General features: G+C 36.3%; 1 protein-coding gene across 1 annotated transcript; it reads right to left on the reverse strand.

Annotated features, from left to right (window-relative positions):
- Positions 1–2,263: 2,263 nt before the first annotated feature.
- On the reverse strand, positions 2,264–24,459 carry LOC120418901 (protein lethal(3)malignant blood neoplasm 1). Its single transcript, XM_039581431.2, has 3 exons — positions 24,019–24,459; positions 4,334–4,451; positions 2,264–3,527 (listed from the first exon to the last, which is right to left on the reverse strand). Exons 1-3 carry the CDS (start codon positions 24,034–24,036, stop codon positions 2,509–2,511), a joined length of 1,155 nt encoding a protein of 384 aa, XP_039437365.1. The 5' UTR covers positions 24,037–24,459; the 3' UTR covers positions 2,264–2,508.
- Positions 24,460–27,806: the final 3,347 nt, after the last annotated feature.

Raw genomic sequence — 27,806 nt, forward strand, 5'->3', positions numbered from 1 at the left:
AAGTGATAAAAATGCACGGAGTTTTTCGGTTTTTATTGAATATCTCAGGATTGAAATCGAATTTTGGCTATCTGTGAAGGTCAAAGGTTAGGCATTGTGAGCTGCACAAAATGGCGTTCTTAGCTTAATTTGGCCCAAAATGCATGTGCGACAAATTAGCACGACAGCGATAAAATATGTGTATTTTAACATAGGTAACATCTTTGTAGAAGATTTAAAAAAAATCAAAAATTGGGGTGGTGATATACACAGAAAAAAATATGTGAATTTACTCGACACGGAAAACATGAATCACATGTAAACACAGTTGAGATTCGACGTAAACGGTTGAACCACATGTAAAGTGATACTTATGTACTTAATAACAACCTTAACGATTGACTGAGACTATGAACGGATCGTTCATCTGGCATATCGTTGGATAGGTTATCGAAAGAATCCCCAAACGGAATCGACGTAACACCTTATAATGTGGCCCTCTTAAACCTTGCGGTTTCGTCAACGGATCCACAGGCGTGTATCGTTCTTTTTGCGACAAGACTCCGCCTCCCGGGTCTCCTAAGTGTGAAGGTATGGGCACGGGGAGAGACACTTAGAATTTTTTGCGTCCGCCCCGGGATTCGAACCGGCAACCTCTGGATTGTGAGTCCAGTGCGCGGTCCGATTGATCCACACAGGCAGACCGAAAGAATCCCCAAGTGCGTCTGAAAAAGATTTGAGCAAATCTCTACGAAATTTAATATTACGCCCTTTTAACATGTTTGTCTTGGTTTAAAAATTTTGAAAATATTTTTTTCGAAAAGATCGAAAAATTTCACGAATGATTCATATTTTATCATTGAAAATCGTATTTAATTCATATTTTATCATTGAAAAATTGCGACTATTTTCAAAAAAGTTACCTAAAAATGGATTTAACTTGAAAACGGTGCACTTTATCAAAATTTTAATAAAGTACTTTTTGATTCCAAATTTGATTTAACATCGAAAAATGAAGTTGAAAATTTTTTGCGACCAATTTTTCGATTTTTTGAAAAAATCAGTATTGATTTTGGCCCAACCTGGAAATTTCTAAAAAGTTGGCATTTGATGTCCTCTAAAATATATCAAAAAATAAAAATAGTGTTTTTTTGCACATCAAGTTTTAGTGACAAAAAGTTAAATAAAAAATCACCAAAAATTTTTTTAACGTGTATCATTTTTTTCCAGTGTGGTCCGTATCCATACAACTTTGCCGAAGACACCAAATCGATCAAAAAATTCATTCGAAAGATACAGATTTTTGAATTTTCATACAACATTTTTGTATGGCCAGCTGCCAAATTTGTATGGAAAATTATATGGACAAACTAATGATGCAAAATGGCTTCTTTTGGCATACCAAAGGCACCAAAAAAGTTTCAGCCGGATTAAAAAATACAAAAAAAACGTTACTTAATCCACCTTTAGGTGGTTGGTGCCTTCCTCGCATTCATACACCACACAGCCTCAAAAAAGTGTATAAGTAACAATTCTTTTATCAAAATATCTGAACTAAAAACAATAAAGTACTTATAACTTTTGATAGGGTTGTCAGATCTTCAATCTTTTGGGCTTATTGGAAAGGTCTTTTGATTATCTATCCAACAATGGGTCGCATAATAGATCCGGACAACTTTTTTATCAACATATTTAAGATCCGGCCTCATAAAAGTGTATAATTAACACATAAGTGCTCATAACTTTTGTTAAGGTTGTCAGATCTTCTATCTTTTGAACGCGCTGGAAAGGTATTTTAAATACCTTTCTAACAATATATAGCATGATGGGTTTTCTTACAAAAACCACCTTTTTTTACAATATCTCAAACTCTAGCCAAATCGTTTTTTAGCATAACTTTTGAAGTACTTTTCTAAACTTCATAATATTAACTAGGGTCTTGTGGGACCCCAAGACGGATCGAATGAGACTAAAACGGTCCAAATCGGTTCAGCCAGTCCGGAGATAATCGTGTGCATATTTTTCGGTGCACGGACTCACATCCAGACACACGCACAGACATTTGTTCACAATTTGATTCTGAGTCGATAGGTATACGTGAAGGTGGGTCTAAGAGGTCGAATAAAGAAGTTCATTTTTCGAGTGATTTTAAAGCCTTTCCTCATTGAGGTGAGGAAGGCAAAAATCGAATGACCGAAATCTGAGAGAACTGCTCATCTAGCAACCATGTCTAATTTTTTGGCCACTTAAATCAAGGCTTTTTAAGAAAGTAGGTCTAAATAATACAGTGTTTTCTTTCTTATATTTTATTGGGATGTAGTGTCGAATACGCTGTTATAAATACGACTATTTACACATCGAGATATTTCTAACATTTTATTTTAAAGAAACTTTCACGCTTGAGTATTTTCGATTTGCACTGAAAAAATAATACTTGCACCTTACACTCTAAACACATCCTCTTCACATCAAGATCACACGATTCACCCACACCCACTAGGATGTCCTAAACCACCTGCAACCCCCGCCCTACTCGCCACCCCAGAACCACTTAAAGTCGAAGCCCTTCAAGCCGGCCTTCTTTTCCGTTTCCTCCCGCGGGGTCTCCTCGGGGCTGACCTTCTCGAACTTGATGTGCGGCTGGTAGCCAAATTCGTTCGCCTTGTACGTGACCTCGCGCCGGATGCCGTCCCGCCCGACGGAGAAGTACCCGCCGTCCTTGTTGCCCTTGCGGTCACCCTGCTCGTGGTGGCCGTGGTACCCGACGGTGTAGTTGAACCGGTACAGCAGCCCGTTGAGGATGTGCTGGATCATCGCGTTTGCCGTGTTGACGTGGTCGAACTTGGCCGGTGTAGTCGATGAAGTTGTGTTTGGTTTGGATGGGGGTGAGGAGGACTGCGGTGGGGATTCTCCACTGTTGTTGGCTCCAGTGGAGCTGGTGGCGGAGGAGGAGGATGGTGCTTTGCTACCACCGCTTGGTTGCATACCTGCGGGGGCTTTCTGTTCGTTTGTCGACTCTTTGGAACTGGGAGCTTTCGAGTCTTTTTGTGATCCATTGACAAGCTTTTGCGGTGTATCTTCAGCGTTGTTCTTGGACGGTTGATCGCCGTTCGTGGTGAAAGTTGAAGTTACCGGTTTTGGGGTATTCGCGGGGACGTTTTCAATGTCGTTTTTGTTGACGATCTTGAATGGAGGGACGTACAACGTGCTGGTTTCAGGAGGAGTTACTTCCGTAGCAGGTTGAACAGTCGTTGTTGTTGTTGTAGTACTCAAATCCGGAATCTTGCAGCCACCGCATGCTGCAAGTCCTGACGGTTTCGGCGTGGAAATCGACCTGGCAGTGGTGATTATTCGGAACGGTTGTGGGGTCGTTGAGGTTGTTGTTGTTGTTGCGGCCGTCGTCGTCGGTGGTGCCGTCGGTCCCAGTTTGTAGTTCTTCATGCTGACAATTTTGAAGTTGCCATTCTCGTCCGTGGCGTACACTGTCACGTGGTACACGTTGTCGGCGGTGATGAAGCCGAACTCGCCCATAACGATGCCATTTTTGTCTGCGAGAAGAAAATCGATTGAATTAAATCAGCTTCAAAGTGGTTGGGGATGATGTCTCCACAGTGTCTGACATATTGTTGATCGAAGACGATGATCGTTCTAACAAAGGAGATTGGCCAAATCTGGTACAAAGTGGATATAAATCTGGTTTGGATAGTTGCTCAAATGTTATTCGATACCTATCTAATCCCATAGTTTAGGAGCGAACATTCATCGTCGTCATTCTGAAAAAAATCATCTTTCCACACCCCAACTTTTGAAAGTAAAGAATGCGATCGGATCACCTTACAGAAAAAAAAGAAATTTAGAGTAGTTCATCATCTTTAATTTATTAATGTGAATTTTGGAATTTAATAATGCAACGCATGCTAGAGAACTGTCTCTGATTTTGTTTGTTATAAAAAAATTAAACTGGCAGAAAAGAGAAGGAAACCGTATTTTTAATGTAAAAAAAATGTAAAAGCATTTGTTATAATTGACATGAATTGCTTCTGTACCCAAAGTGATAAATTAAAATAAAATAATCATGTTTAAAGAACATTCTCAGGAATAAAATAGCGATATAAACATATCATTTTTCATTAAAAAAATGGTAAAACTGCCTTGAATGCTATGGTAACCCTACCCAGCTCGCTATAAATAGTACGAAATTTGATAACACTCGAGCGAGCTTCCAGCGTTTGTTTGTAAACACCATCAAATTCTTCGCCCCACACCGGGTGATGTCACCTTCCCGATCGGGGTTATTTACATTTCCCCGTCCGATTTTCTGTGCGAAAGAAAAAAAAACTGGGTTCGGCCTTACCTTTCGATTCCTTGCGGTGCTGGTGACCTTCGATGTTGAACCCAAACTCGTACGGCCGGATCGGACCGTCGTAATACTTGGACGCTGCCTTGACCAGGGACAGGAGCAGGACGACAATCTGCGGTGGGAAGAGGGAGTGTCAGTCGAGGAGATTTGAAATTTACTCTCGGCCAGACGGGATGGCACGGTCCGTTGGAATATGCGCGGGAAAAAGTGATTCTAAAGTAAGAATTTTTATAGCTGTTGAGAATGTTTGTCATTTGGGAAACGGGTTTGCTTAACCCTGAGTTTAACAATCTTTGTTTTCATGAACAAATTTTTAAATATGAAGGCATGATTTTCATTTAATATATTACCATTCTTATGGACTATGCTTATTATTTTTACTGAAAAAATATTTAAGAGAATCAAATATGGAAAAATAAAAAAAGTCCAAATATTGTTCCTTTTGCTGAGACATAGCTTGAAATTTATATTGCTTACTACTCTAAAACAAATCTAAAAATATTTTTTCGAAAATTGTGTTTTGACGAAAAACGGATTTTGTGTTGAACAGTGAAATTTGAAAATATTTTTTTTTTCAGATTGAACTGATTTCGAAAATTGTGCTTATATTTTTAAATTTGTCGAAGACCTCGGTGTCTTGATAAAAAAAAATGTTCTCACACTACAGATTTGCAAATAATTAGTTCCTTTTTTGTAAGGTAGGGACGAACAAATCTGGAGTTTTTTTTTTGAAAAGGACCAATAAACCAAATTTCTAATTTTTGCTTTTTGGGTGTTTTTGAAACCGCCTTGAGTCAGGGGTGTTAAAAAAACATCCAAAAAGCAAAAACTGGAATATTGGTCCTTTTCAAAAAAAAAAACTCCAGAAATGTTACTTTGGTCATAGGGAAGGCCCCACAATGTCTTAGCTTAATCAAAAAAATATAAAAAAATGCATGCCCGAAATTCTGAAAAAAATGCGCAACTTTTGGTACCCTAACATGTATAGGTCACCGCTGAAATTTTGAAGTTATCGCAGTTTTAGTGAAAAAATGTGATTTTTTGCCGATTTCGTCATTTTTCTGTTGTTGTGCGTGGCGCGTCGAAAAACTCAGTTTTTATTTTCAAAAAATCATATCTCGGAAACGTACGGTTCCCTTCACACAAAGCCGTCGTTTCTGGTTTGCACCGAAAGCAAAGCAAGAACGCCTCAGCAGCTGGACACCGAGTTGCGGCTGAGGACAAAAGCAAAGGCCAGCAGAGCCAACCAAGACCCCTACTCAATCCCCCTTCCCTTCCCACGCCTTGTCTTTAACATCAATCCCTTCCCTACTAACCCCGAGTAGGCCGCGGGTAATCGGCTCCCCTCCCACTAACATTTACACACAAGATCCTCTGTAATTATTAAGTCAAATGTAATTACTAAAGCCGACTCGGTCCTTACCAGGTCCCAGTACCGAAAAGGACCTAATAAAAAAAATTTTATGAAAAAAAACGTACGGTTCGACATCGCCAATTTTTTTTTAAAGTTATGTGAAATTCTCCGAGGAATCCGATAAAAATATTTTCAGCCATAGGCTCTTTGGTCCAGACACGGTCAAAACGCCATTTTTAGTTTTCATACGACTTTTTCAATAGTTAAGCTAGATTTTAGAATCTTTTTACTATTTTTCCCAAATAGCCAAACTCATCACCATTCTTCCGTCTAAGACAGCTAAAATCGGATGAAATGACGCGGAGATATGATTTTTTGAAAAAAGTGGTTTTTGCGAAAAATTACGAAAATAGCCATTTTTTGAAACACCGTAGCACGATGTGGGTCACCCTAATGGCCAAACAATAAAATACGAGTTCAATTATTTTGGCCAAGGAACCCGCAGAAAAAATTTGAGCCCGATCGGAGAACTTTTTTTTAGGCTCTTCCTAGTCAGAAATTTACTAACACATTCAAAGTATGTTTATATGGCAGCTGGACGTTTGTTGGCATCAGATTTCCTATCTCTTTCTAGCAAAAGTTTTTTTGTCAGGTGATTTCTAGCTGGGTTTTTGACTGACCGCCCGATATGTCAGCCAACATTCCGGATTGGTACGAAATTCCAACGAAAAATCTATTCTATCGATACAAAGACCCCCAAAACGGTGTTATACCCACTCCAAAATGGTTATAAGCAATTCTAGGCTAATATATTAAAATATATTAAATTAAAAGTTTTCAAAATTAATTTTAGATAAGTTGTATGTAAAGTTTCCAAAGTTATTTATACTAAGTAGTTAGTAAACTTTTTATTCAATCCAAATTATTTTTTTAATCAGTCAAGGATGCCTTTTTGAAGTTGGGAGACTGGATGTAATACCTTTATTTATGTTATTTTTTTGAAAGGTTTACAAACTTTTTTAGCGCCTTTGTTGATTTTTGTAATAGTATTTGTTATAGAATTTTTTTTATAGAAATCATCATTTCATGAGTTTTTTGTAGCAAAATGTTCGGCATGAGTTCCTGAACAAAACGAAGTAGAGCAGTTCTCTACGGAATCGGTCTTTTTCTTTAATTTTAATTTTTGTATTTTTTTATCCGGCTGAAACTTTTTTGGTGCTTTCGGTATGCCCAAAGAAGCCATTTTGCATCATTGGTTTGTCCATATAATTTTCAATACAAATTTGGCAGCTGTCCATACAAAAAAGATATGTGAAAATTCAAAAATCTGTATCTTTTGAAGGAATTTTTTGATCGATTTGGTGTCTTGGACAAAGTTGTAGGTGTATATGGACTACACTGAAAAAAATGATAAACGGTAAAAAAAATTTGGTGATTTTTTATTTAACTTTTTGTCACTAAAACTTGATTTGCAAAAAAAACACTATTTTTATTTTTTGATTTGTTTTAGAGGACATAAAATGCCATCTTTTCAGAAATTTCCAGAATGGGCAAAAAGTCTTTGACCGAGTTATGATTTTTTGAATCAATACAGATTTTTTCAAAAATTCGAAATATCGGTCGCAAAAATTTTTCAACTTCATTTTTCGATGTAAAATCGAATTTGCAATCAAAAAGTACTTTAGTGAATTTTTGATAAAGTGCACCGTTTTCAAGTTATAGCCATTTATAGGTAACTTTTTTGAAAAAGTCGCAGTTTTTCATTTTTTAAAAATAGTGCCCATGTTTGCCAACTTTTGAGAAAAATATTTTTAAAAAGCTGAGAAAATTTTCTGTATTTTGCTTTTTCGGACTTTGTTGATACGACCCTTAGTTGCTGAGTTATTGCCATGCAAAGGTTAAAAAACAGGAAAATTGATGTTTTCTAAGTCTCACCCAAACAACCCACCATTTTCTAATGTCGATATCTCAGCAACTATAGGTCCGATTTACAATGTTAAAACATAAAACATTCGTAAAATTTTCCGAACTTTTCGAAAAAAATATTTTCAAAAATTTAAAATCAAGACTAACATTTCAAACGGGCCAAACATTTGAAATGTTAGTCTTGATTTTAAATTTTTGAAAATATTTTTTTCGAAAAGTTCGGAAAATTTCACGAATCTTTCATGTTTTAACATTGTAAATCGGACCTATAGTTGCTGAGATATCGACATTAGAAAATGGTGGGTTGTTTGGGTGAGACTTAGAAAACATCAATTTTCCTGTTTTTTAACCTTTGCATGGCAATATCTCAGCAACTAAGGGTCGTATCAACAAAGTCCGAAAAAGCAAAATATAAAGAATATTCTCAGCTTTTCAAAAATATTTTTCTCAAAAGTGGGCAAACATGGGCACTATTTTTAAAAAATGAAAAACTGCGACTATTTTCAAAATAGTTACCTAAAAATGGTTATAACTTGAAAACGGTGCACTTTATCAAAAATTCACTAAAGTACTTTTTGATTGCAAATTCGATTTTGCGACCGATATTTCGATTTTTTGAAAAAATAAGCATTGATTCAAAAATCATAACTCCGTCAAAGATTTTTTGCCCATTCTGGAAATTTCTGAAAAGATGGCATTTTATTTCCTCTGAAACATATCAAAAAGTAAAAAAAAAATAAAAATAGTGTTTTTTTTTGCAAATCAAGTTTTAGTGACAAAAAGTTAAACAAAAAATCACCAAATTTTTTTTACCGTGTATCATTTTTTTTCAGTGTAGTCCATATCCATACCTACAACTTTGCCGAAGACACCAAATCGATCAAAAAATTCCTTCAAAAGATACAGATTTTTGAAAATTACATATCATTTTTGTATGGACAGCTGCCAAATTTGTATGGAAAATTATATGGACAAACCAATGATGCAAAATGGCTTCTTTGGGCATACCAAAGGCACCAAAAAAGTTTCAGCTGGATTAAAAAATACAAAAAAAAATCGAATGACCGAAATCTCAGAAAATTGCTCAGTACTAGGTTTCTGTCAAACTTAAAATTGTTTACATGTTTCATCACAAAATGTGCATAGTGCCCAAGGGGTGTAAATTCTTTTTTTACATACTGTACTTCGCAGGGCTGTGACAGCTCGAGCTCGATCATTGTTTGCATCAGGACACTGTGACGAGAAGTTCGCCATTTTTGGTTTTAATCATATTTTTTCCAGTAGGCCTAGAAAGCTTTTTTGAGTAAAAAAACGCCATTTTTGCAGATCTCACTGCCTCACCTTTTGATCTTCACAGATCCTCAATATTCGATTTCAAACATATTCAATAAAAACCGAAAAAAAAACTCCATGCATTTTCATTAATTTCCATATGAAAAAAGTTTCAATTTTGTCGAGCACTTGTGTGCTATCTTAACACAATCTGAAAATTGCTGTAAGTGTGACAATTGGCTAAAAAAATTTAAGGTCAGAACGCATTTGACACATGTACTTGCCCTGCCCGACTACTGTAAACATAATTATAATTCGGGACTCCGGCAACCAACGACTAAAAATCGACACAATACACAGAATAATCAATCATACAAAAAGTTTTTGTTATTGTTCTCATCGCATGCTTTTTTTTTGTTTATTCAACTTCAAACATTGAAACGCGTTTTTCTTGGAACGTCAAAAAGCAACAAGCGTCAAGACAGTTTAATGTTTTCTTTATGATTTTCATTGTAGTTTCAAAAGCCATTCGAGTGATTAAATTCACTCAGCAGAGGGTTAAGTCTGCATTGGGGGTTTGTTTTTGTTTTTCACCAACCTGTCTGTCTGTCTGTGCAAACGTCAAAGAACGATGATGCGCTGCTCCATAAAAATGTCAATCAGTATTTTATTGATGCACTTCTGCAGATTATGGTGAGACCTGGCGTGACCACACTGAGACTGGGTGGGATTACTGATATGCAAATGTCATCCACCAGCTCAGAATGACTGGCGCTATTTTGACGTGGTTGTGGGTGGGGTTAGTGTTAACAGCAGTAGGTTCGATGGGATAAAAGCTCTATTATATTTCCATTCCAAAGTCGTAAAAGTTTAGCCTGAAAAAAGCATTTTGTGGCGATTTTTGATCGAAATTGAAAAGATTTGCAAAGAAATGACACAATGTTTGAAAAGGAAAAAAACGTTGCCCAAATTTACATGATCAAATTCAGCAAATGCTTCAGTTTCGTAATGGTATGTGTAGTGTGTACTTGGGGTCCCTGAACACGCTTTAATTCACTAAGTTTTTTTTAAAATTCCCAGCCAATTGTTATACTGAACAAATTTTGATGGAAATCATCTTCAAATTCCATCAAAGATATTTTGAAAACAACAACAGCTGGTATGAGTCATTCGTACCCTTGTGCGATGCTCTGCGATTGCGTTTTGATTAATCTACGTCTTTCTAGCAACTTGTTACGCAACTTCGCACTATCATGATCACTTAACGCGTGGCTATCAGCTAACTAATAGACACAACCATCGTTTGATAAGCGTGCCTTCCCCCATGGTCAACAAATCGTAGTGCGTCAAAAACGTATGCTAATGTATGCTGATAGCATTTATGCAAATTTTGGTCGTGTTCGATCGCAAACACGAGCTTGAACCGATTTCGATAATTTTGTCTTCTTATTTTCTCACACCTCGTCCCGAAAAAAAAATTAAAATCAGAGCTGTTTATGGATCAAAGCATATCATCAACTCTAATAGAGACATATTTCGGCGCTCAATCCTAATTCAATTTGCGTTTCAAATGATCTCGTAAAGCGAATTTATAGCTCGTACGGCCGTTAAATTATCAGCCCCCATTTGGTGATCTATTTTATTGTGTGTCCTATCGGGCTTTAACAAGTCGTAAAACTAAACCGTGAAGAAGTGCCAAATGTAGAGGGGAGCTCCCCCCACATTTATTATGTCTACGCTGGTAGCGGACGGTCGAGATAAGATCAACGCAAGGTAGTTACAACAAATGAAGTGCCGATGGTGACATTCGTGCTGTCGGAAGCCCTCCGACGATGATGATGTTGATGGTGATGTTGCTGGGCCGGAAAGGGCTGAAATATATTGCTGGCGCAACTCCATTGAATCACAGGTCGAAACTTTATCATGCGGATTGACGTGCAAGTGTGTTGGCTGTCAATTGATTTTTGATCATGTTATGTTGTGAGAATTGAGCGAGCGGTACTTTTTTGTGGTCAAAGGTCGAAATGGAGGAAGTCGATATTAGCTTTATTAGTAACTTAATTTTATTGATTGTTATATACAAGGATTGTTGAGCTGAGGCCAACTTTACAACCTTTTCAAATGGCGAGGATTCAATAAATGATGAATGTGTTGTTGTTTGAACGTCCGAGCTTATAAACATCACAATTCACGAATCATTGTTAACATAAAGATCATGAATCATCTGTACAATAAACTTTACACCATTGGAGTAAAACCATTGATTTATACTAAAGCAGTTGCTAACTGAATATTTATTATTATTAGTTTCATTTAATTATTATTAAAATTCTGAAACGAGTACTGAAGGCAGAAAAAAAATTTTTACAAACATCTACTAAATTAAGAAATTCAGATACCATATCTTCCATATCAATGATAGCAGTGACCTACACAAAATTACCAGCTTTCAGCTCCAACCGACTCCGACTCCAACTCCGGCCTACCAACTCCGGCCTACCAACTCTAGCCGACTCCAACTCCGACTCCAGCTTTCATAAAAAGGGTGGCTCCGACTCCGACTCCACATATTTTTAAATGTTTCAAAAGTTATTTAACTTTTATTTCGAAAACATTGATAAATAGGATTATTTAAAAACTCTCTATGTGAAGAAACGGAAGTTTTACAAATTTTGTACGTTATTCAAACAGAAATCAAAAAATATCTTCAGTTTTAAAGGCATTTTCAGAAAAACAGTTTGATAAGTTAACTTATTAACTTAACCTCAAATTTTCAATAAATTTATTAAAAGCTAAAATATTAAATTGTTTGTTTATTGAATGATCATTTAAAGGAAGCTGGCCTTAACGATCGATTTAACATAGAAATTCAATTTGCTCACTTTTAGGGTGGCATTTATAAGAAGCACAGTGACTTGGTAGTCACCTTGTTATTTTTAAATAACAATTTTAAATGCAACTATTTTTTAATGATCCATTGATTTTTTAAAGACGTGCATGGACATCACGCAATGCCTGAAAACGATTATTATTACAAATCAATGTATTTAAATATATATCTTCCGGAATGGACGTCTTTTGAAATTTCCGTGACCTAGAAAATATTTTACATTGGAATTTTGGATTTATTTTAATTTTAAAATTTTCTATATATTTAAAAGGAGGCGCACGATACATCTTGAATCTTCACCTAAAATGTAGCTTTATGTATGGCGCACCTCCATCAAAATATATGAAAAAAGTTAGAATTGTATAAAAAAAACAAAAAACGCAGCGCATGCGACTATAAAAACAATTAAAAGTATAAGAAGTTTTGTAAATTATGCTGTTTATAGCAAATACTGAAAAATAAAATAAACAAAATTTTTGATAAATTGAGGATAACTCCGACTCCGACTCCAACTCCGGGTTATCAGAAATTTTCGGCTCCGACTTCGACTCCGACTCCAGCTGTTCGAGTTATGATGACTCCGACTGCGACTCCAGGTCCCCAAAAAGACCCGACTCCACCGACTCCGGCTCCGACTCCGACTCCGACTCCACAGCCCTGAAAAATACTCTCCTGGCTCAACTCGTGGGGAAGCATGAAGGGACCTCTCTGAATTTTTCAAAAATATTTAAGCAGGGCCGAATGATTTTTCTCCATACGGTTTTAACTTTTTGGCCAATCGTTGTTTTTCGCATAGTTTTACGAATTTTCTATAACAAACTTTTTACACCGTTAACTTTTGCCCTGTAGACGAACAAAACGGCACTTTTTGGATTCAATTTTGACAAGTTTGGAACTCTCGGAAAATTACACATCAGTTTGACATAATGGTGTTGTTGATTTATTTGGAAAAAATGCTATTTCGACGTTGCACATCTTGTCACACGTCGCTTTTTAATGGTCCGATAAAAACGCGTTTAAATGTTTGACCTTGAATGAACGTTTTGATAAGCTGATCGTTCTGTGCATTGTCCCAAAATGTTGTTGAATTTGTTTGCCGGAGTCCCGAGTTATAATTACGTGTGTCAAACGCGCTATGACCTGATATCCCATTCGCCAACTGTCGCACTTACAGCTTTTTTTTTAAATGTGTGTCAAGAAAGCACTACAAGATTGAAACCTCTTTCATATAAAGAGTGAAAATAATGCACTGAGTTTTTTCGGTTTTTATTGATTTGAAATCGAATTTGATGGATCTATGAAGGTACACATTAAAACATTGAAACAAAATTTGGCACAAAATGTACGTGCAACAAGAGAGCATGACAACGAAATTTTTTAAAATAAATTGAAATGGATAACATCAAGTTATACTAAAATGCGTGCAAATTTACATATTTTCGATGTTTTTTGTACCTCAAACTTCAATGCCTATTTTTACCAACTCCCATTTGTCGTAGTGGACTCGGCACAAATTAGGCATGAGTTCATCTCATGTATAGACAAACAAACGCTGAAAGTTTCATCCAAATTGGAGCACTTCGATACGGTCTCTAGACAAAACAAAGAAAAATCTGCTCAAACTACCTGTGGAAGGTATCATTCCCGGTAGGTCATTTATCTGCCATTATTGTTTCAGGAAAATATTAAAATCTTGATTCAGAATGCATCAATCCAATATGGTTTTCTACATGATGTTTGTAGAAACCTTTCACATTCCTTCCGTGCATAATTTTAATTGTAATTTATTTTTTTCTGGGCCCTAAATAAAGAATTACCATTGACAATTACGGTTTTGAACATGTAAATATTATAAAATATTACGTCATAATATTTTTCTTTAGACAAATAAAGTAATATTCATTTATTTACAAATACGATGTTTGAAGAAGTTTTCAAAATACGTTTTTTTTATTGAAATACAAAACGAAACTATCGGCACTACGCCCCCCGGGGCATGGCCTTCCTCTAACGTGGGATTTCTGCTCCAGCGCCTCTGACGAGACAGGAGAAACCGGGACCGACGTTTTACTTCACCATCCGATAGAAGCTCAGTGGATAAGGCGGGAATCGAACCCGCGTCTCATAGCATCATCGGGATCGGCAGCCGAAGCCGCTACCCCTGCGCCACGAGACCGAAATACAATATATTTCAAATGATCAAATGGGTGTCGACACCATGGCTGTCCCAGCAGCATCAAACTTCAACGGATTATCTAGGAAAATGGTAAGATGTACAGGTTGAATAGATAAAAAATATGACGTGAAATGAAATACATAAAGATAGACGCTGTTTAATATTTTTTTGAATGAGGAAATTTGTCCAAGTTAAAGTTTGTTTATCTTTTCAAACAGCTGAATTCTTGCATAAAAAAAACATCCCAAAATACCTCATTAGCATGCATCGTGTTCAGCGCTCCCACCGTATCACGCCGATACCCGAAGGTGTCAAAATCGCACATTCCCGTATTATGCATTAATGTCAATTTGCACTTGCAAAAAAGAAGAAGATGCGGCTAGCTAGTATCGTACCGGTGACAGCTTCAGGGTTCACCGCTGCTATAAAGCGACATCCGGGATGACAGCCATACGGCCAAGCCTTTGCCCGGTGAGGCCAAATCGGTAGCAAGTTCTATGTTTGCATAGCCACCGTCAACGATAGAAGATGTTCAGAGAGCAGCGAAAAAAAAAATATCGCATCGCATCGTAGCCAAACACGGCAAATGTGCAAATAAATTGAAAATCACGGAATTAGCATTGTTGAGTGAGTAGAGTGCGCTGTTTGCATGCTTTGATAAGGTTCTATTGGTACACAACACACTTCTGGCGGTGGCTTTGGAACGTCGACAAAGTTGTATTGCTTACGGGACCACGTGGTCGATGCAGGCATTAGGGATCAGTAGCTGATTAAATGGTCAGTGTTTGCAAACAACTTTATTGATTGGATAATTTTTCAAATAAATATTGATTATTTGGTGTCATAATTCCGGGATCCAAATTGAATCAACGTACGGGATTTAATATCGAACGTGACAAATATTATTCACCCTCGGGTGTAATTAATTAGCGATTAACAGCTTTCCTAAGGACGGCCTGTTCAACGGCAACATTGACTGCACAGCAAGAGGCAGTACCGGCGAGGTGAGTTATCTGATCGATTAGGAAGCCGTAAATAGAAATAAATGTTGAAAGTAACGATGCAATTGAATTATTATTCATTCGTAGCGAAGATTTGCAAACTTCAAGCCGAAAGGTGTTAGCGGAGAGCCGCTGGGGGATTTATGGTCTACTCGATTGGTCGTTTTGCATACAACAAGCCCGTTGACGGCGTGATCTACGACAATCCGTCGATGGCGTGGAAGTAACAGAAGGGAAGATAATACCTGACAGAAGGTAGGTACTAGCTTTTGCCAGCTGGTTGCGGTGCATAGGGTGTGAAAATGCCAATAATTAATGCTGTCGCAGGAAAGCCGACTGTTGCTCAATTTAAATTAAGATTTTTGGAACTTTCAATTTCCCAACAGCAGTGCAACACACTTTGTCAGATAAACGTATTTCCTAACTGGTTGTATAACCGAACGGCCTCGTTACCACAACTTGTTCTACAACTCCTGTGCATTGGAAAAAGCGCACTTTTTTCTGTTGTATAACTTGCCAGAATAAGATGCAAGTTATCAGAGTAAGTTGTACAAATGTATCTGACAACACTGTGCTAGCTAACAAGAGATTCAACGAAAAAAAGGGGGCGTGGTTAACGGCTGTGCTGTCAAATCAAAGCGCGCACTGAAAAGGAAAGATGGATTGAAAACAGTTGTCTAACCGTTACCCAACTTACATGTAAACAAACAGTTCTTAGCAGAATTTCAATCAACGACGAAGCCAATATGAATAGTATCTCTGACTATTTTGGTACGCTTGTTTCTGCCCGATTTATTTAGAAAAAAAATTGAAATTGTATGAAAAAAAATAAAATAATATTTTCGCGCTCTCTAACTGTGATTCTTGTGAAACCCTCTTCATGGAGAACTTTTAGATTTTCATTTTTTTTGATGAACTTTGTCTTTCCCAAGATTCGATCCGATGACTTCGACGACTTTTTGTTATCTCCACGGCAGGTCCAGGCGCGCTTCCACATCTCTCCACGAGGCTTCATAGTAAACAAGCTGGCCTAAACGTCAATAAGAAGGCTGCTGTCAGCTTTGTTATACTGTAGTGAGCTATACAACTAAACTCCAGAAAAGGCTGTCATTGGAAATAAAGTTATATAAGTTTGGTTCAAGTCAGTTTTTATAACACCATTATGTAACTTTGTTATAACAAACCGATTCAACTGTCATTTCGATTACCGTACCACGGAGTAACATTGAAAATTGGTGTGATTTTAATTTGTTGTTTTCTCTTTCATGAATTCCGTAAGCTGATATTTTTTGTAGCTTTTACCGGCGATATTTTTATAAAAAACTAACTTAATCCACCTATGTGGTTGATGCCTTCCTCACTTTATACCAACAATGGGTAATATTTGTTTGGACACATATTTCAGCTATTTTTTTAGCTCCAGAAAAATAAGTACACAGATATAACTTAAGTTGTCATCGAGACAGGGTTGCCAGATTTTCAATTATGTGGACTCGTTGGAAAGGTCTCTTGATTATCTAACCAACGATGGGTCGGATGATGGATCCGGACATCGTTTACATGCATTTAAGTGAGATCCGGCTTCAAAAAAGTACATAAATATCACTTAAGTGGTCATAACTCGAGACAGGGTTGCCAGATCTTCAATTATGTGGACTCTTTGGAAAGGTCTCTCGATTACCTAACCAATGATGGGTCGAATGATGGATCCGGACATCGTTTACATGCATTTAAGTGAGATCCGGCTTCAAAAAAGTACATAAATATCACTTAAGTGGTCATAACTCGAGACAGGGTTGCCAGATCTTCAATATTGTGGACTCGTTGGAAAGGTCTCTTGATTACCTAACCAACGATGGGTCGGATGATGGATCCGGACATCGTTTACATGCATTTAAGTGAGATCCGGCTTCAAAAAAGTACATAAATATCACTTAAGTGGTCATAACTCGAGACAGGGTTGCCAGATCTTCGATGTTGTGGACTTGTTGGAAAGGTATCTTGATTACCTAACCAACGATGGGTCGGATAATGGTTCCGGACATCGTTTACATACATTAAAGTGAGATCCGGCTTCAAAAAAGTACATAAATATCACTTAAGTGGTCATAACTCGTGACAGGGTTGCCAGATCTTCAATATTGTGGACTCGTTGGAAAGGTCTCTTGATTACCTAACCAACAATGGGTCGGATGATGGATCCGGACATCGTTTACATGCATTTAAGTGAGATCCGGCTTCAAAAAAGTACATAAATATCACTTAAGTGGTCATAACTCGAGACAGGGTTGCCAGATCTTCAATATTGTGGACTCGTTGGAAAGGTTTCTTGATTACCTAACCAACGATGGGTTAGATGATGGATCCGGACATCGTTTACATGCATTTAAGTGAGATCCGGCTTCAAAAAAGTACATAAATATCACTTAAGTGGTCATAACTCGTGACAGGGTTGCCAGATCTTCAATTATGTGAACTCTTTGGAAAGGTCCCTCGATTACCTAACCAATGATGGGTCGAATGATGGATCCGGACATCGTTTACATGCATTTAAGTGAGATCCGGCTTCAAAAAAGTACATAAATATCACTTAAGTGGTCATAACTCGAGACAGGGTTGCCAGATCTTCAATATTGTGGACTCGTTGGAAAGGTCTCTTGATTACCTAACCAACGATGGGTCGGATGATGGATCCGGACATCGTTTACATGCATTTAAGTGAGATCCGGCTTCAAAAAAGTACATAAATATCACTTAAGTGGTCATAACTCGAGACAGGGTTGCCAGATCTTCGATGTTGTGGACTTGTTGGAAAGGTATCTTGATTACCTAACCAACGATGGGTCGGATAATGGTTCCGGACATCGTTTACATACATTAAAGTGAGATCCGGCTTCAAAAAAGTACATAAATATCACTTAAGTGGTCATAACTCGAGACAGGGTTGCCAGATCTTCGATGTTGTGGACTGGTTGGAAAGGTTTCTTGATTACCTAACCAACGATGGGTTGGATGATGGATCCGGACATCGTTTACATGCATATAATTGAGATCCGGATATATGTGAAAACACATTTTTATACATAACTTTTGAACTACTTATCGAAACTTCAATCAATTCAATAGCGATGTATGGGACCCTAAACCAAGTCGAATGCAACTGGTTCGATCAAAATCGGTTCAGCCAGTGCTGAGAAAACTTGGCAAGATTTTTGAACACATACATACATACACACACACACATATACACACACACACACATACACACATACACAGACATTTGTTCAGTTTTCGATTCTGAGTCGATATGTATATATGAAGGTGGGTCTTTGAGCTTTTAATAAAAAGTTCATTTTTAGAGCAGGATTATAGCCTTACCTCAGTGAGGAAGGCAAAATCGGTCAACTATTAAAATTATTGCAATCTTCGATAAATAAACATTATTGAAAGTCTAAATACCTCACGTACAAATTTACACCACCTAACAACACGCAATGTCAAGATGAATATGTTTGTTGAATATCAGTTATACAACCTATTCTCCGATAACATTTGTGTAACAAAGCGAGAAAACCTAAGGTTATTTATAGAATGGTTGGCCACGTCCATTTTTCAGAAGATGCCGTCACATGACAATGTTAGATAAGCAGTGAAACAAACAGTGCAATATTATTCTTATTCAACAAACTGTTGTCGAGGAAAACAATGTAGATGAGAAACAGCATCATGTCATATCAGGATTTTGACGTTTAATTACAGCTCATAAAAAGCGTTTTCGACTGAAATCAATTGATAAATACCTCAATCGGAAGTGAGCAAGCAAGTTTCTATCGAAGGTGTTCCAAAATAAGTTGTTTAAACAGTGTAAATCAGCAAATTGGATGGAACCCTCCAAATAGGTGAGAATTTTTCCTATGTTGTGTTTTGTTGGAAAAGAGTGAAGTTGACTGTGTTTTAACACTTTTGTGGCACAAAACACGATAGTTACATAAGTCAGTTATACAAGCAGTGAAACAAACTGTTATTTAAGTTATGTTCAGATTTTTTCTCGTATGTTTATCAAAAACAATTGTCTAACTTTTATTCAACAAAATAACATAAAAGGGGCTTGCAATTTAAATAATATCAAGTGTGACCAAGTGTGACGTGTAAGAAAATTCTTAAAATTTCATCGATGCATACCTACTTTTAGAACATCTAACCTAAATTCCCAGGATACAAGCAAAGCTCATCTCGGCATCTCTTTTTAGTCACTTGACATTAAAGGAGCCGATAGTGCAATGACAACAGGCTTCCTAAAATGTCACTATGTTTCGTTCTCTCCAGTGGCCATTCTAAAAACCCTAAGATGACACCGCAAACAAGCATTGATCGTTGATTTAAGATATGCAACGAGTAACTTATTGAACATGCATGGGGCATTAGGGTGTAATATGAAAATCGATTTTCCAGCACAGCAATTTTTCAGTTCCTTTTGGGGTCCTAAACAACTCCCCAAAGTTTGAGAACGATTGGTTCAGTCCTCACATTGCGCAAAGCAATTCAATTTTCCATATAAATTTGTATGGGAAAAACCATTTTTTTGGATTTTGATATTTATAAAATCCACGTATCACGCTGTACTAAAACCGGATTCATATTCGGATGCTCTGGAATGTGCTCTACAACTTTCCCGAAGAGAGTATGGTGCTAGCTTGTCGCTGAAAGAAGACACAGCGTCCTCAAAACTCGTCTAAAACGTGATTTTCGATCAAAAAACACGATTTAGACGAGTTTTTAAAACGCTGTATCTTCTTTCAGCGACAAGCTAGCACCATACTCTCTTCGGGAAAGTTGTAGAGCACATTCCAGAGCATCCGAATATGAATCCGGTTTTAGTACAGCGTGAAACGTGGATTTTATAAATATCAAAATCCAAAAAAATGGTTTTTCCCATACAAATTTATATGGAAAATTGAATTGCTTTGCGCAATGTGAGGACTGAACCAATCGTTCCCAAACTTTAAGGAGTTGTTTAGGACCCCAAAAGGAACCAAAAAATTGCTGTGCTCGCTAAATTTGGACAACTTTATTTTTTTCCATACAACCATATTACACCCTAATGGGGCATGCAACTTTTCGTGATAAAGGCGCGGAACACGCGATGCATCTGATGAGATCAGATTGTCGGTGGGTTTCTTTAAGCGGGTGTTAATTGTTTGGGTAAACTTGTCGGTTTGCACGCTCTGGGTTGGATGTAAAAATTACACCAAGGAGATTTAACATCGTCGTGGACGTACTATCATGACGAACGAGTAATTTGAGCTAAATTGAGCTAAGGAAACCATCTTGTACAACTTCATGCAAATTGTGATTTGATTCAGAGCTGCAAGTTGTCTAGACTAGATAGCACGATGACGGCGACATGGCTATGGGTTTCTTCACGATAATTCAATAGATTTGGCAAACATGTTGTTAACTAATGAAGCTACAATTCTTGTAAGTGTGGAATAAGAGATTGTGCTGGTTGACACAAGGATTATGATTTCAGGGTCTAATTAACTGATTGGTTCTAATTGATGCTTCAGATTGCAGAAAATGTGTACTGTCGTCTGGAGGAATCAGGAACCATGGGTGAATTAAGCCACCATGGTTTAGCTCATAATTTTGAAATTTTCGATAAGTACAGTCACACAACAGAAAACATATCATCTATTTCCATATTTCTATCATTGCCGATATGAGTTTTAGCACAAAAACTTTATGCTACAGTGAGAGATCGACTTCCCATGTTTGAATAAATGTCCCATATGCAAAATCAGCATTCGGAGAGAAACACATGGCAAGTTTATCCCACACAACGAAAGGCTAGTTGTTAAATGTCCACTAAAAAACTGGATTTCCTCCGGTTCTGTGAAATAAAGTACTGTATATTTTAAGTTACTCTGAAAGCGTGCATTATTTTAAACCAAACTGTACCATCAAAATGGGTGGGCAAACTTAGTTTACTTTCAAAATTGAGCCTGATTAGAAGTACTTGAAGCTGGAATCCCGTCTTTAAATTTGAAATGAGATTTAACGTGTAAAATGCTTTTTATTTTCAAAAACATCGATGTTTTAGGCAATTTGGCCACTGCACAGTGGTCCAGATCGCAAAATTAAGTGGAAAATGGATTTTCCGAAAAATGGTGAAGTTTTGGTGTTTTGAGAAGAGTTGTTGCAAATGAAAAGGGGCAACGTTTAGTTTGTTTGAAAATTAGGGGGTCCACGATTAGGGCGATTTTGAAAATCTAACTTTTCAGGAATATTTTTGGGATTTTTTTCGTCTTATAGAAAGTTGTTAGGATTGCTAATTCAAGCTACTTTGTCGAAAACACCAAAATTGTATTTCGTAATCTACGCCTTTTCCGACCAAATTTATAGAAAGCATCTGAGCAAACCTTCAAAAATCAGTTTTGAAGGTGAGCCCACGATTGTTTTTCGCTCAAAATTTTTGTGAAAATAGCCTAAGATGTAACAAAAAGACTCACGAAAAATGAAAGATGGAGCAACTCACCTGAAAAAATACAAAAATCATTTACTGAAACTGTTTTTTTAAAAAGTGCTCTAAACGTCAAAATTTTCAAAAACCAAATACGAGAATCGATTCTCCAGACAATTTTACATAAAAGTCTCCAAATTGACCATTATTCTAAGCCCAATCCTTGTGAAGTTACAGCGGCTTTAAAAATAAAAATGTTGAAAAAATAGATTCTTTGATGGTTTTTGGCAATTTCTATATGACAGACTTGATTTTTCAGTCTCGAAAATATTTTTACCGGAACGCTCGTCCAATTTCCCATAAGTTTGTCTTTGACCACATTTCAATTGGATGTATGGGCTTACAGATATAAGCTAATTTATTATCCAGGTTACTTTACTGCACTGAAAAAATATTATGTTTTCAGTTATGATAAATGTAATTAGCTTATATCTGTAAGCCCATACATCCAATTGAAATTTGCTCAAAGACAAACTTATGGGAAATTGGACGAGCTTTTGGGTAAAAATATTTATTTAAATAAATATTGAAATATAAAATTTTAATTATTTAATTATTTTTTAAATATTTTCGAAACTGAAAAATCAAGTCTGTCATATAGAAATTGCCAAAAACTATCAAAAAACGTATTTTTTCAACATTTTTATTTTTAAAACCGCTGTAACTTCACAAGGATTGGACTTAGGACAATGGTCAATATGGAGACTTTTATGTAAAATTGTCTGGAGAATCGATTCCCGTATTTGGCTTTTGAAATTTTGACGTTTAGGGCACTTTTCAAAAAAAAACAGTTTCAGTAAATGATTTTTTGTATTTTTTCAGGTCAGTTGCTCCATCCTGCATTTTTCGTGAGTCTTTTTGTAACATCTTAGGCTATTTTCATAAAAATTTTGAGCGAAAAAAAAATCGTGGGCTCACCTTCAAATTTGACTTTTAAACATAAAAATCAAAAAATCTTATAAAAGTGGAGTGTTTTTTTCTTTCACTGCATTTTTTTTCAGAAAGCCCGTCAAATTTCCTAGAAATTTGTCTTTGACCACTTTTTGATACGATGCAACGGCTTCGAGATACAGCAATATTTAAATTACGAAATACAAAAATATTGAAAACACGTACGCCCTTCTCAAATGTCATTATCGAGTGTTACTGGCTCCATATACACAAAAATGGCTTATATATGCCTAGGATAACATGTCTACAAAGTTTCATTGAAATCGGAGAGGGTCGAGAAAAAAGTATCTACAAAATTCCTGTTTTGAGCTGGAATTGCTCTATTGAGTATTTCATGAACAGCCTTTAGGGCCGGTCTTAGAACTATTTTCAAAATGCCATCGCGGGCCAGATGAAATGGCCTCAAGGGCCGGATCCGGCCCGCGGGCAAGCCTGAATTATATGATTGTCCATGTAATTTTGCCGCTGAATCTGAATCTGCCCTCAGAATTGAGCCAAATTGTCAACAAATCGATTTTTGGATCTTACGACACTTTTGAGCACAAATTTTGAGATTATCTTCGAAGTTTTGAACACTCTAGAAAGGTGTTTACTAACATTCCCTTATGCCCGGGGTAGTTTTGCACCCTCGTCATAAGATGAAGACATGGTGTTTTATTACTAATCCGTGTTTTATTATTAATCCCGATGAAGGTCTAATACAACCACACGAAACAGTGGGATAAGCGTTGTGGAACCTTCCGGTGGTAAGGCGTCCTCCAATTGCTAATGCTAATGCTAAATCTTTGATGTTTTGAACACTCTAAAGTTCTGCACTGCGTTTGTTCGCATAAATGTCCTCATTTTGTTGAGAATGCATATGGGCCTTTTTTGTGAACGTGAGCGATAAAAAAAAAACATTATATTTTCTATTTTTTTAAGAGAAAAATGTAAGGGACTGTCTAAAAGAAATTTGAAAATTGTACGCCAAATCTTAATCTGTCCAGAGTTGAGCCAAAATGCTAGAATATAAATATTTGGTAATAATTTATATATTAAAGTAAAATAGTCCTATACACAGTAAAAAATAATGTAATGGAAGCTGTAATTTTAGAAGGTTGAATATAACCTCTTAAATGATGTAATTTTACCTCAATTTAGACTGAAAAAGTGTTATTACACCAGAAAAGTGGTAAAATTACACATTTCCAGAGGTAAAATTACACCTTTTTTCTGACATAAAAGATGTACCCCTTCCCAGATGTAATATTACCATGACGCAAGGTGTACGTGGTGGGTCTACAAGGTTTCTGTGAAAAGTTCATTGTTATAGCAGGACTAAAGCCTTACCTCAACAAGGAAGGCAAAATGATGCTTTTTGGGTTTGGACATTTTCGAAATTCTCAACGATTTTGTTTTACAATTTTTAAAAACCACATGAGATTGTAGTGCCTTTTGCAAAGAAAAACTTTGCCTAAGAGTGCGAAGAGATTCGAATGTTACAGAATGTATAACATCTTCCCAACAATCTCCAAATTTTTCGTTAAGTTGTCATTTTTGTGTTTTTTGATTGATTTTTATTAATCTGATATTCTAGACTGATTACTTACAAATATTTTGATGCTCATTTTACTCAGGAAATTTCTTCAACGGTTTATAAGGAACAGTAGAACAATTGCCTTGAAGGATGATCAGCTTGTTGATAGTCTAATATTATTGAACACGAAATGCACTGTTATCCACATTTATTTGAACTTGAACGTATTATTTGAATGTATCACAGGAACGTATCGTTGAACACTTTTACTATCTTCGATCAGCTTACATCAGCTTACACATTGATATCAGCCAATTTGATCCAGCTTTCTTCATTTCGTCAACTAATCATCATCTAATCACTACCAAAGTGTCCCACTCGCCGTCTAACTTAGTGCACAGCATTCGATCCGCACCAATCCACACTTGACTTGACTGCCATCGGCTCCTCCCGAGTGCGGTGATGAGTATTTTCTTCTTTTCCACTCGACGGCCCGCAGCAGAATACTCGCCGGAGATGTTCTTCCCAAGTGGAAGCTCGATTCGCAGCCGGTTGGAAAAACGATGATCGTCACCATCATCATCGGCGCTCTGGTGGTCGTGTGTCTTCAAACGATTCTGATGGCGATTCTTAGAGCTGATAGCAAGACACGACTCATCTTCCTCACCTGTAGACTAACCCCCGGAATATCACTCTGTGGGGTTGTATGAATGGTGGTGCTTCCTAAGTTGGCCTTATCATATAATGACAACATATGAGTGCGTTGAAATGTTAAATTCTGATAATTTTAATAATTTCAAGCATAACAAAAGTTATGGTTGATCTTATTATAGTTTCAAAGTTCAAACTGTCAAAAATAAAATAATATAACCCGTGACTAATCAACTTGTATTCATGGAATCATATACAGACATGCCTCGGTTTTGTACGCCACGGTCCAGTGCTTAACTGAAGCACAGAGCTTATGAGATTTTGGCTATATGGGAGACATTGGCTTTAATCGTATAAAAAATTATGCAAAAATAAAAAAAAAAATGTTTTGAAATCAGGATTATGTCAGCTATCCATTAATATAATAATTTCATGAATTTTTTTCATAAAAATACGTATTTTTCCTGTTTTTAGGAAATGCAATGTTTCTCGAAAAAATACTCAAAATTATTGTTATTGCAAAATGGGTACCAAATGATTGGATACATTACGAATGAAAAATCATTTTTTGAAAACACTCAAAATTTTCACAAAACTACGTATTTTCGAAAAAAAATACTCAAAATTTCAGTTTTAACAATATGGGTATCAAATGATCGGGATTTATTCATACATTTTGAATGTAGTTAAAACATATTTGTTACCACATTCGAAATGTATGTATACACTCAAAATTTTCACAAAACTACGTATTTTCGGAAAAAAATACTCAAAATGTGGGTTTCAAACGATCGGGATTTTTTCATACATTTCGAATGTAATAACAACATTCACTCAAAATTTCAGTTTTTACAATATAAGTATCAACGATTGGGTTTGATACCTATATTGTAAAAACTGAAATTTTGAGTAAGTATACGAAAATATGTAATTTTGTAAAAATTTTGAGTATTTTCAGAAAATTTTGTAATTACATTCGAAATTTATGAAAATGTCCTCATCGTTTGATACCCATATTGTAAAAACTGAAATGTTGAGTATTTTTTTTCGAAAATACGTAGTTTTGTGAGTGTTTTCAAAAAAAAGTGTTATTACATTGGAAATGTATGAAAAAATCCTGTTCGTTTGATACCCATATCACGGTGTATTTTTTCGAGAACATTAAGATAAAAAATTCGGCAAGTCTGATATTTGGCACCATGAACGAAGGGCTCTTCCCCGACATTTTGAGGGGTCTGGCGAAATATTTCGTCGGGGGGTCTAGAGCAACTTTTTTTTTGAAGATTTTTTTTCGATTTTTTTTTTCAGAAAAGTCGATGGAAATCGAAACAAGCTTACTTTTTTATTAGCTTCGAGTATCGTGCAAGCAGTGGTGATGGGAAGGTGGATTTTTGTGGTGCTCTCTTTGTGCTATGTTCGTGTTCATGTTCGAGTCATGCATGCAGTGGGGGGTCATTGTGGTAATTAATATTATTGTGCGTCAGTATCGCGTGGGCAGCAGGGCCAGGAAGATGGTTTTATTGTTGTGTTCGTTTTGTAATGTATTTGTATTAAAATCTAGCATGGATTTTTGTGGTGATGGTATGGTTTTGATGGTTATGGTGGTGGTTTAAAAAAAAAACAAACGTTCAATTTACTAACATTGAGTCCAAAACCTCCCTACAAACATCTATACCACTAGGTGACGTAGAGATCTCTGCGCATTCTAGATAGATGTTTACTTACATACCTTCCAATCCTCGAGGTTAGCAAGGTACCGGCCAGGAGCCCCTTATCTTACTGGATAGTATTACACGCTCATCTAAAGAGGAAAACATGGTATCTCCCGTGTTGAAATATTGTAACCTGATGAGAGTCTAGTGCTATCATACGTTTAATTATAGTTAAACAGCAAGATAAGCGTTGTGCAGCCATCCGGAATTGTGCGACCTTTATTGCTAATGCTAATGCTAATGCTAAGCTTACTTTTTTATTAGCTTCGTCGTTGATTGAAATTCTAATAAGAAACGTTTGTTTACATGTAAGTTAGCCGACGGTTAGATAGCTGTTTTCAATCTAACTTTCCATTCCAGTGTGCGCTTTGATTTGACAGCACAGCCGTAAACCACGCCCTTTTTTTTTGTTGAATCTCTTGTTAGATAGCACAGTGTTGTCAAATACATTTATACAACTTACTCTGATAACTTGCATCTTTTTCTGGCAAGTTATACAACAGAAAAGAACAATTTGTGGTAACGAGGCGGATTGGTTCTACAACCAGTTAGGAAATACGTTTATCTGACAAAGTGTGTTGCTTGGGTGTTCATATCCATCACATTTCTTATAAATGTGCCTCAGGTGACTCTAAATTACATATTTGACCTCAAATTAAAAGTTTCCAACCCAAATTTACCAGATTTCTAGCTTTCTTTGAAATAACCCCAACATCCAAGCTGGAAACCTCAAAACGACCGAATAAAAATCTTTTCTTTGTAAAATTTGTCATAAAAACACAGCAACAGATTGCCCCGAAACAAATTCGAGCCTAAACCATTGCTAAACTTAGAGTATTTCATTTAAAAGTTATTCATTACCCAAAAGGTTCCCAATATTTTTTTTTCAATCCTCTGCCATACAAGATTAAAATATTTTAAAACATTTTCGAGTCAATCACTGATTAGAGAACAGTTTTCTGATCAATTTCCATAAAAAAGTATGAATCTTGGTCCCATATAAGCAGAGATATACCCAATTTCGTAAAATAAAAAGTGACTTTCCACAAAATTTTTGGATTTAATTCCCATTCAAACGATGAACACTGCCCACTATAATATTTTTAAGGATGAAAACATTTTGCTGAAACATAAAACTTATATAAATTTTGATGAAATATATTTAAATTATTTTATCAGACTCAAAAAAACTCAATAGGCGGTGTTACACCGTCATTTTTTATGTTTGCATGATTTTTCATACAATTATAGCCAATGTCTCCCATAAAGCCAAAATCCCATAAGCTCTGTGCCTTGGTTATGCACGCCTCGGTTTTGCATCCCCCATATGCGGTGCTAAACCGAGGTATGTCTGTAAACTATTATCACAAAATTTGTTATTTTTTCAATTGGTATGCCAATGAGAAAATTGTCGAATTTTCATGATTTATTTTATTGTAGAATGTGTTTATACTTTTTTATTAGATATTAAAAAAAATGCATTTGTTCTGCTGGATAT

Source organism: Culex pipiens, chromosome 3, assembly GCF_016801865.2.
Source record: "Culex pipiens pallens isolate TS chromosome 3, TS_CPP_V2, whole genome shotgun sequence".
Lineage (NCBI taxonomy): Eukaryota > Metazoa > Arthropoda > Insecta > Diptera > Culicidae > Culex > Culex pipiens.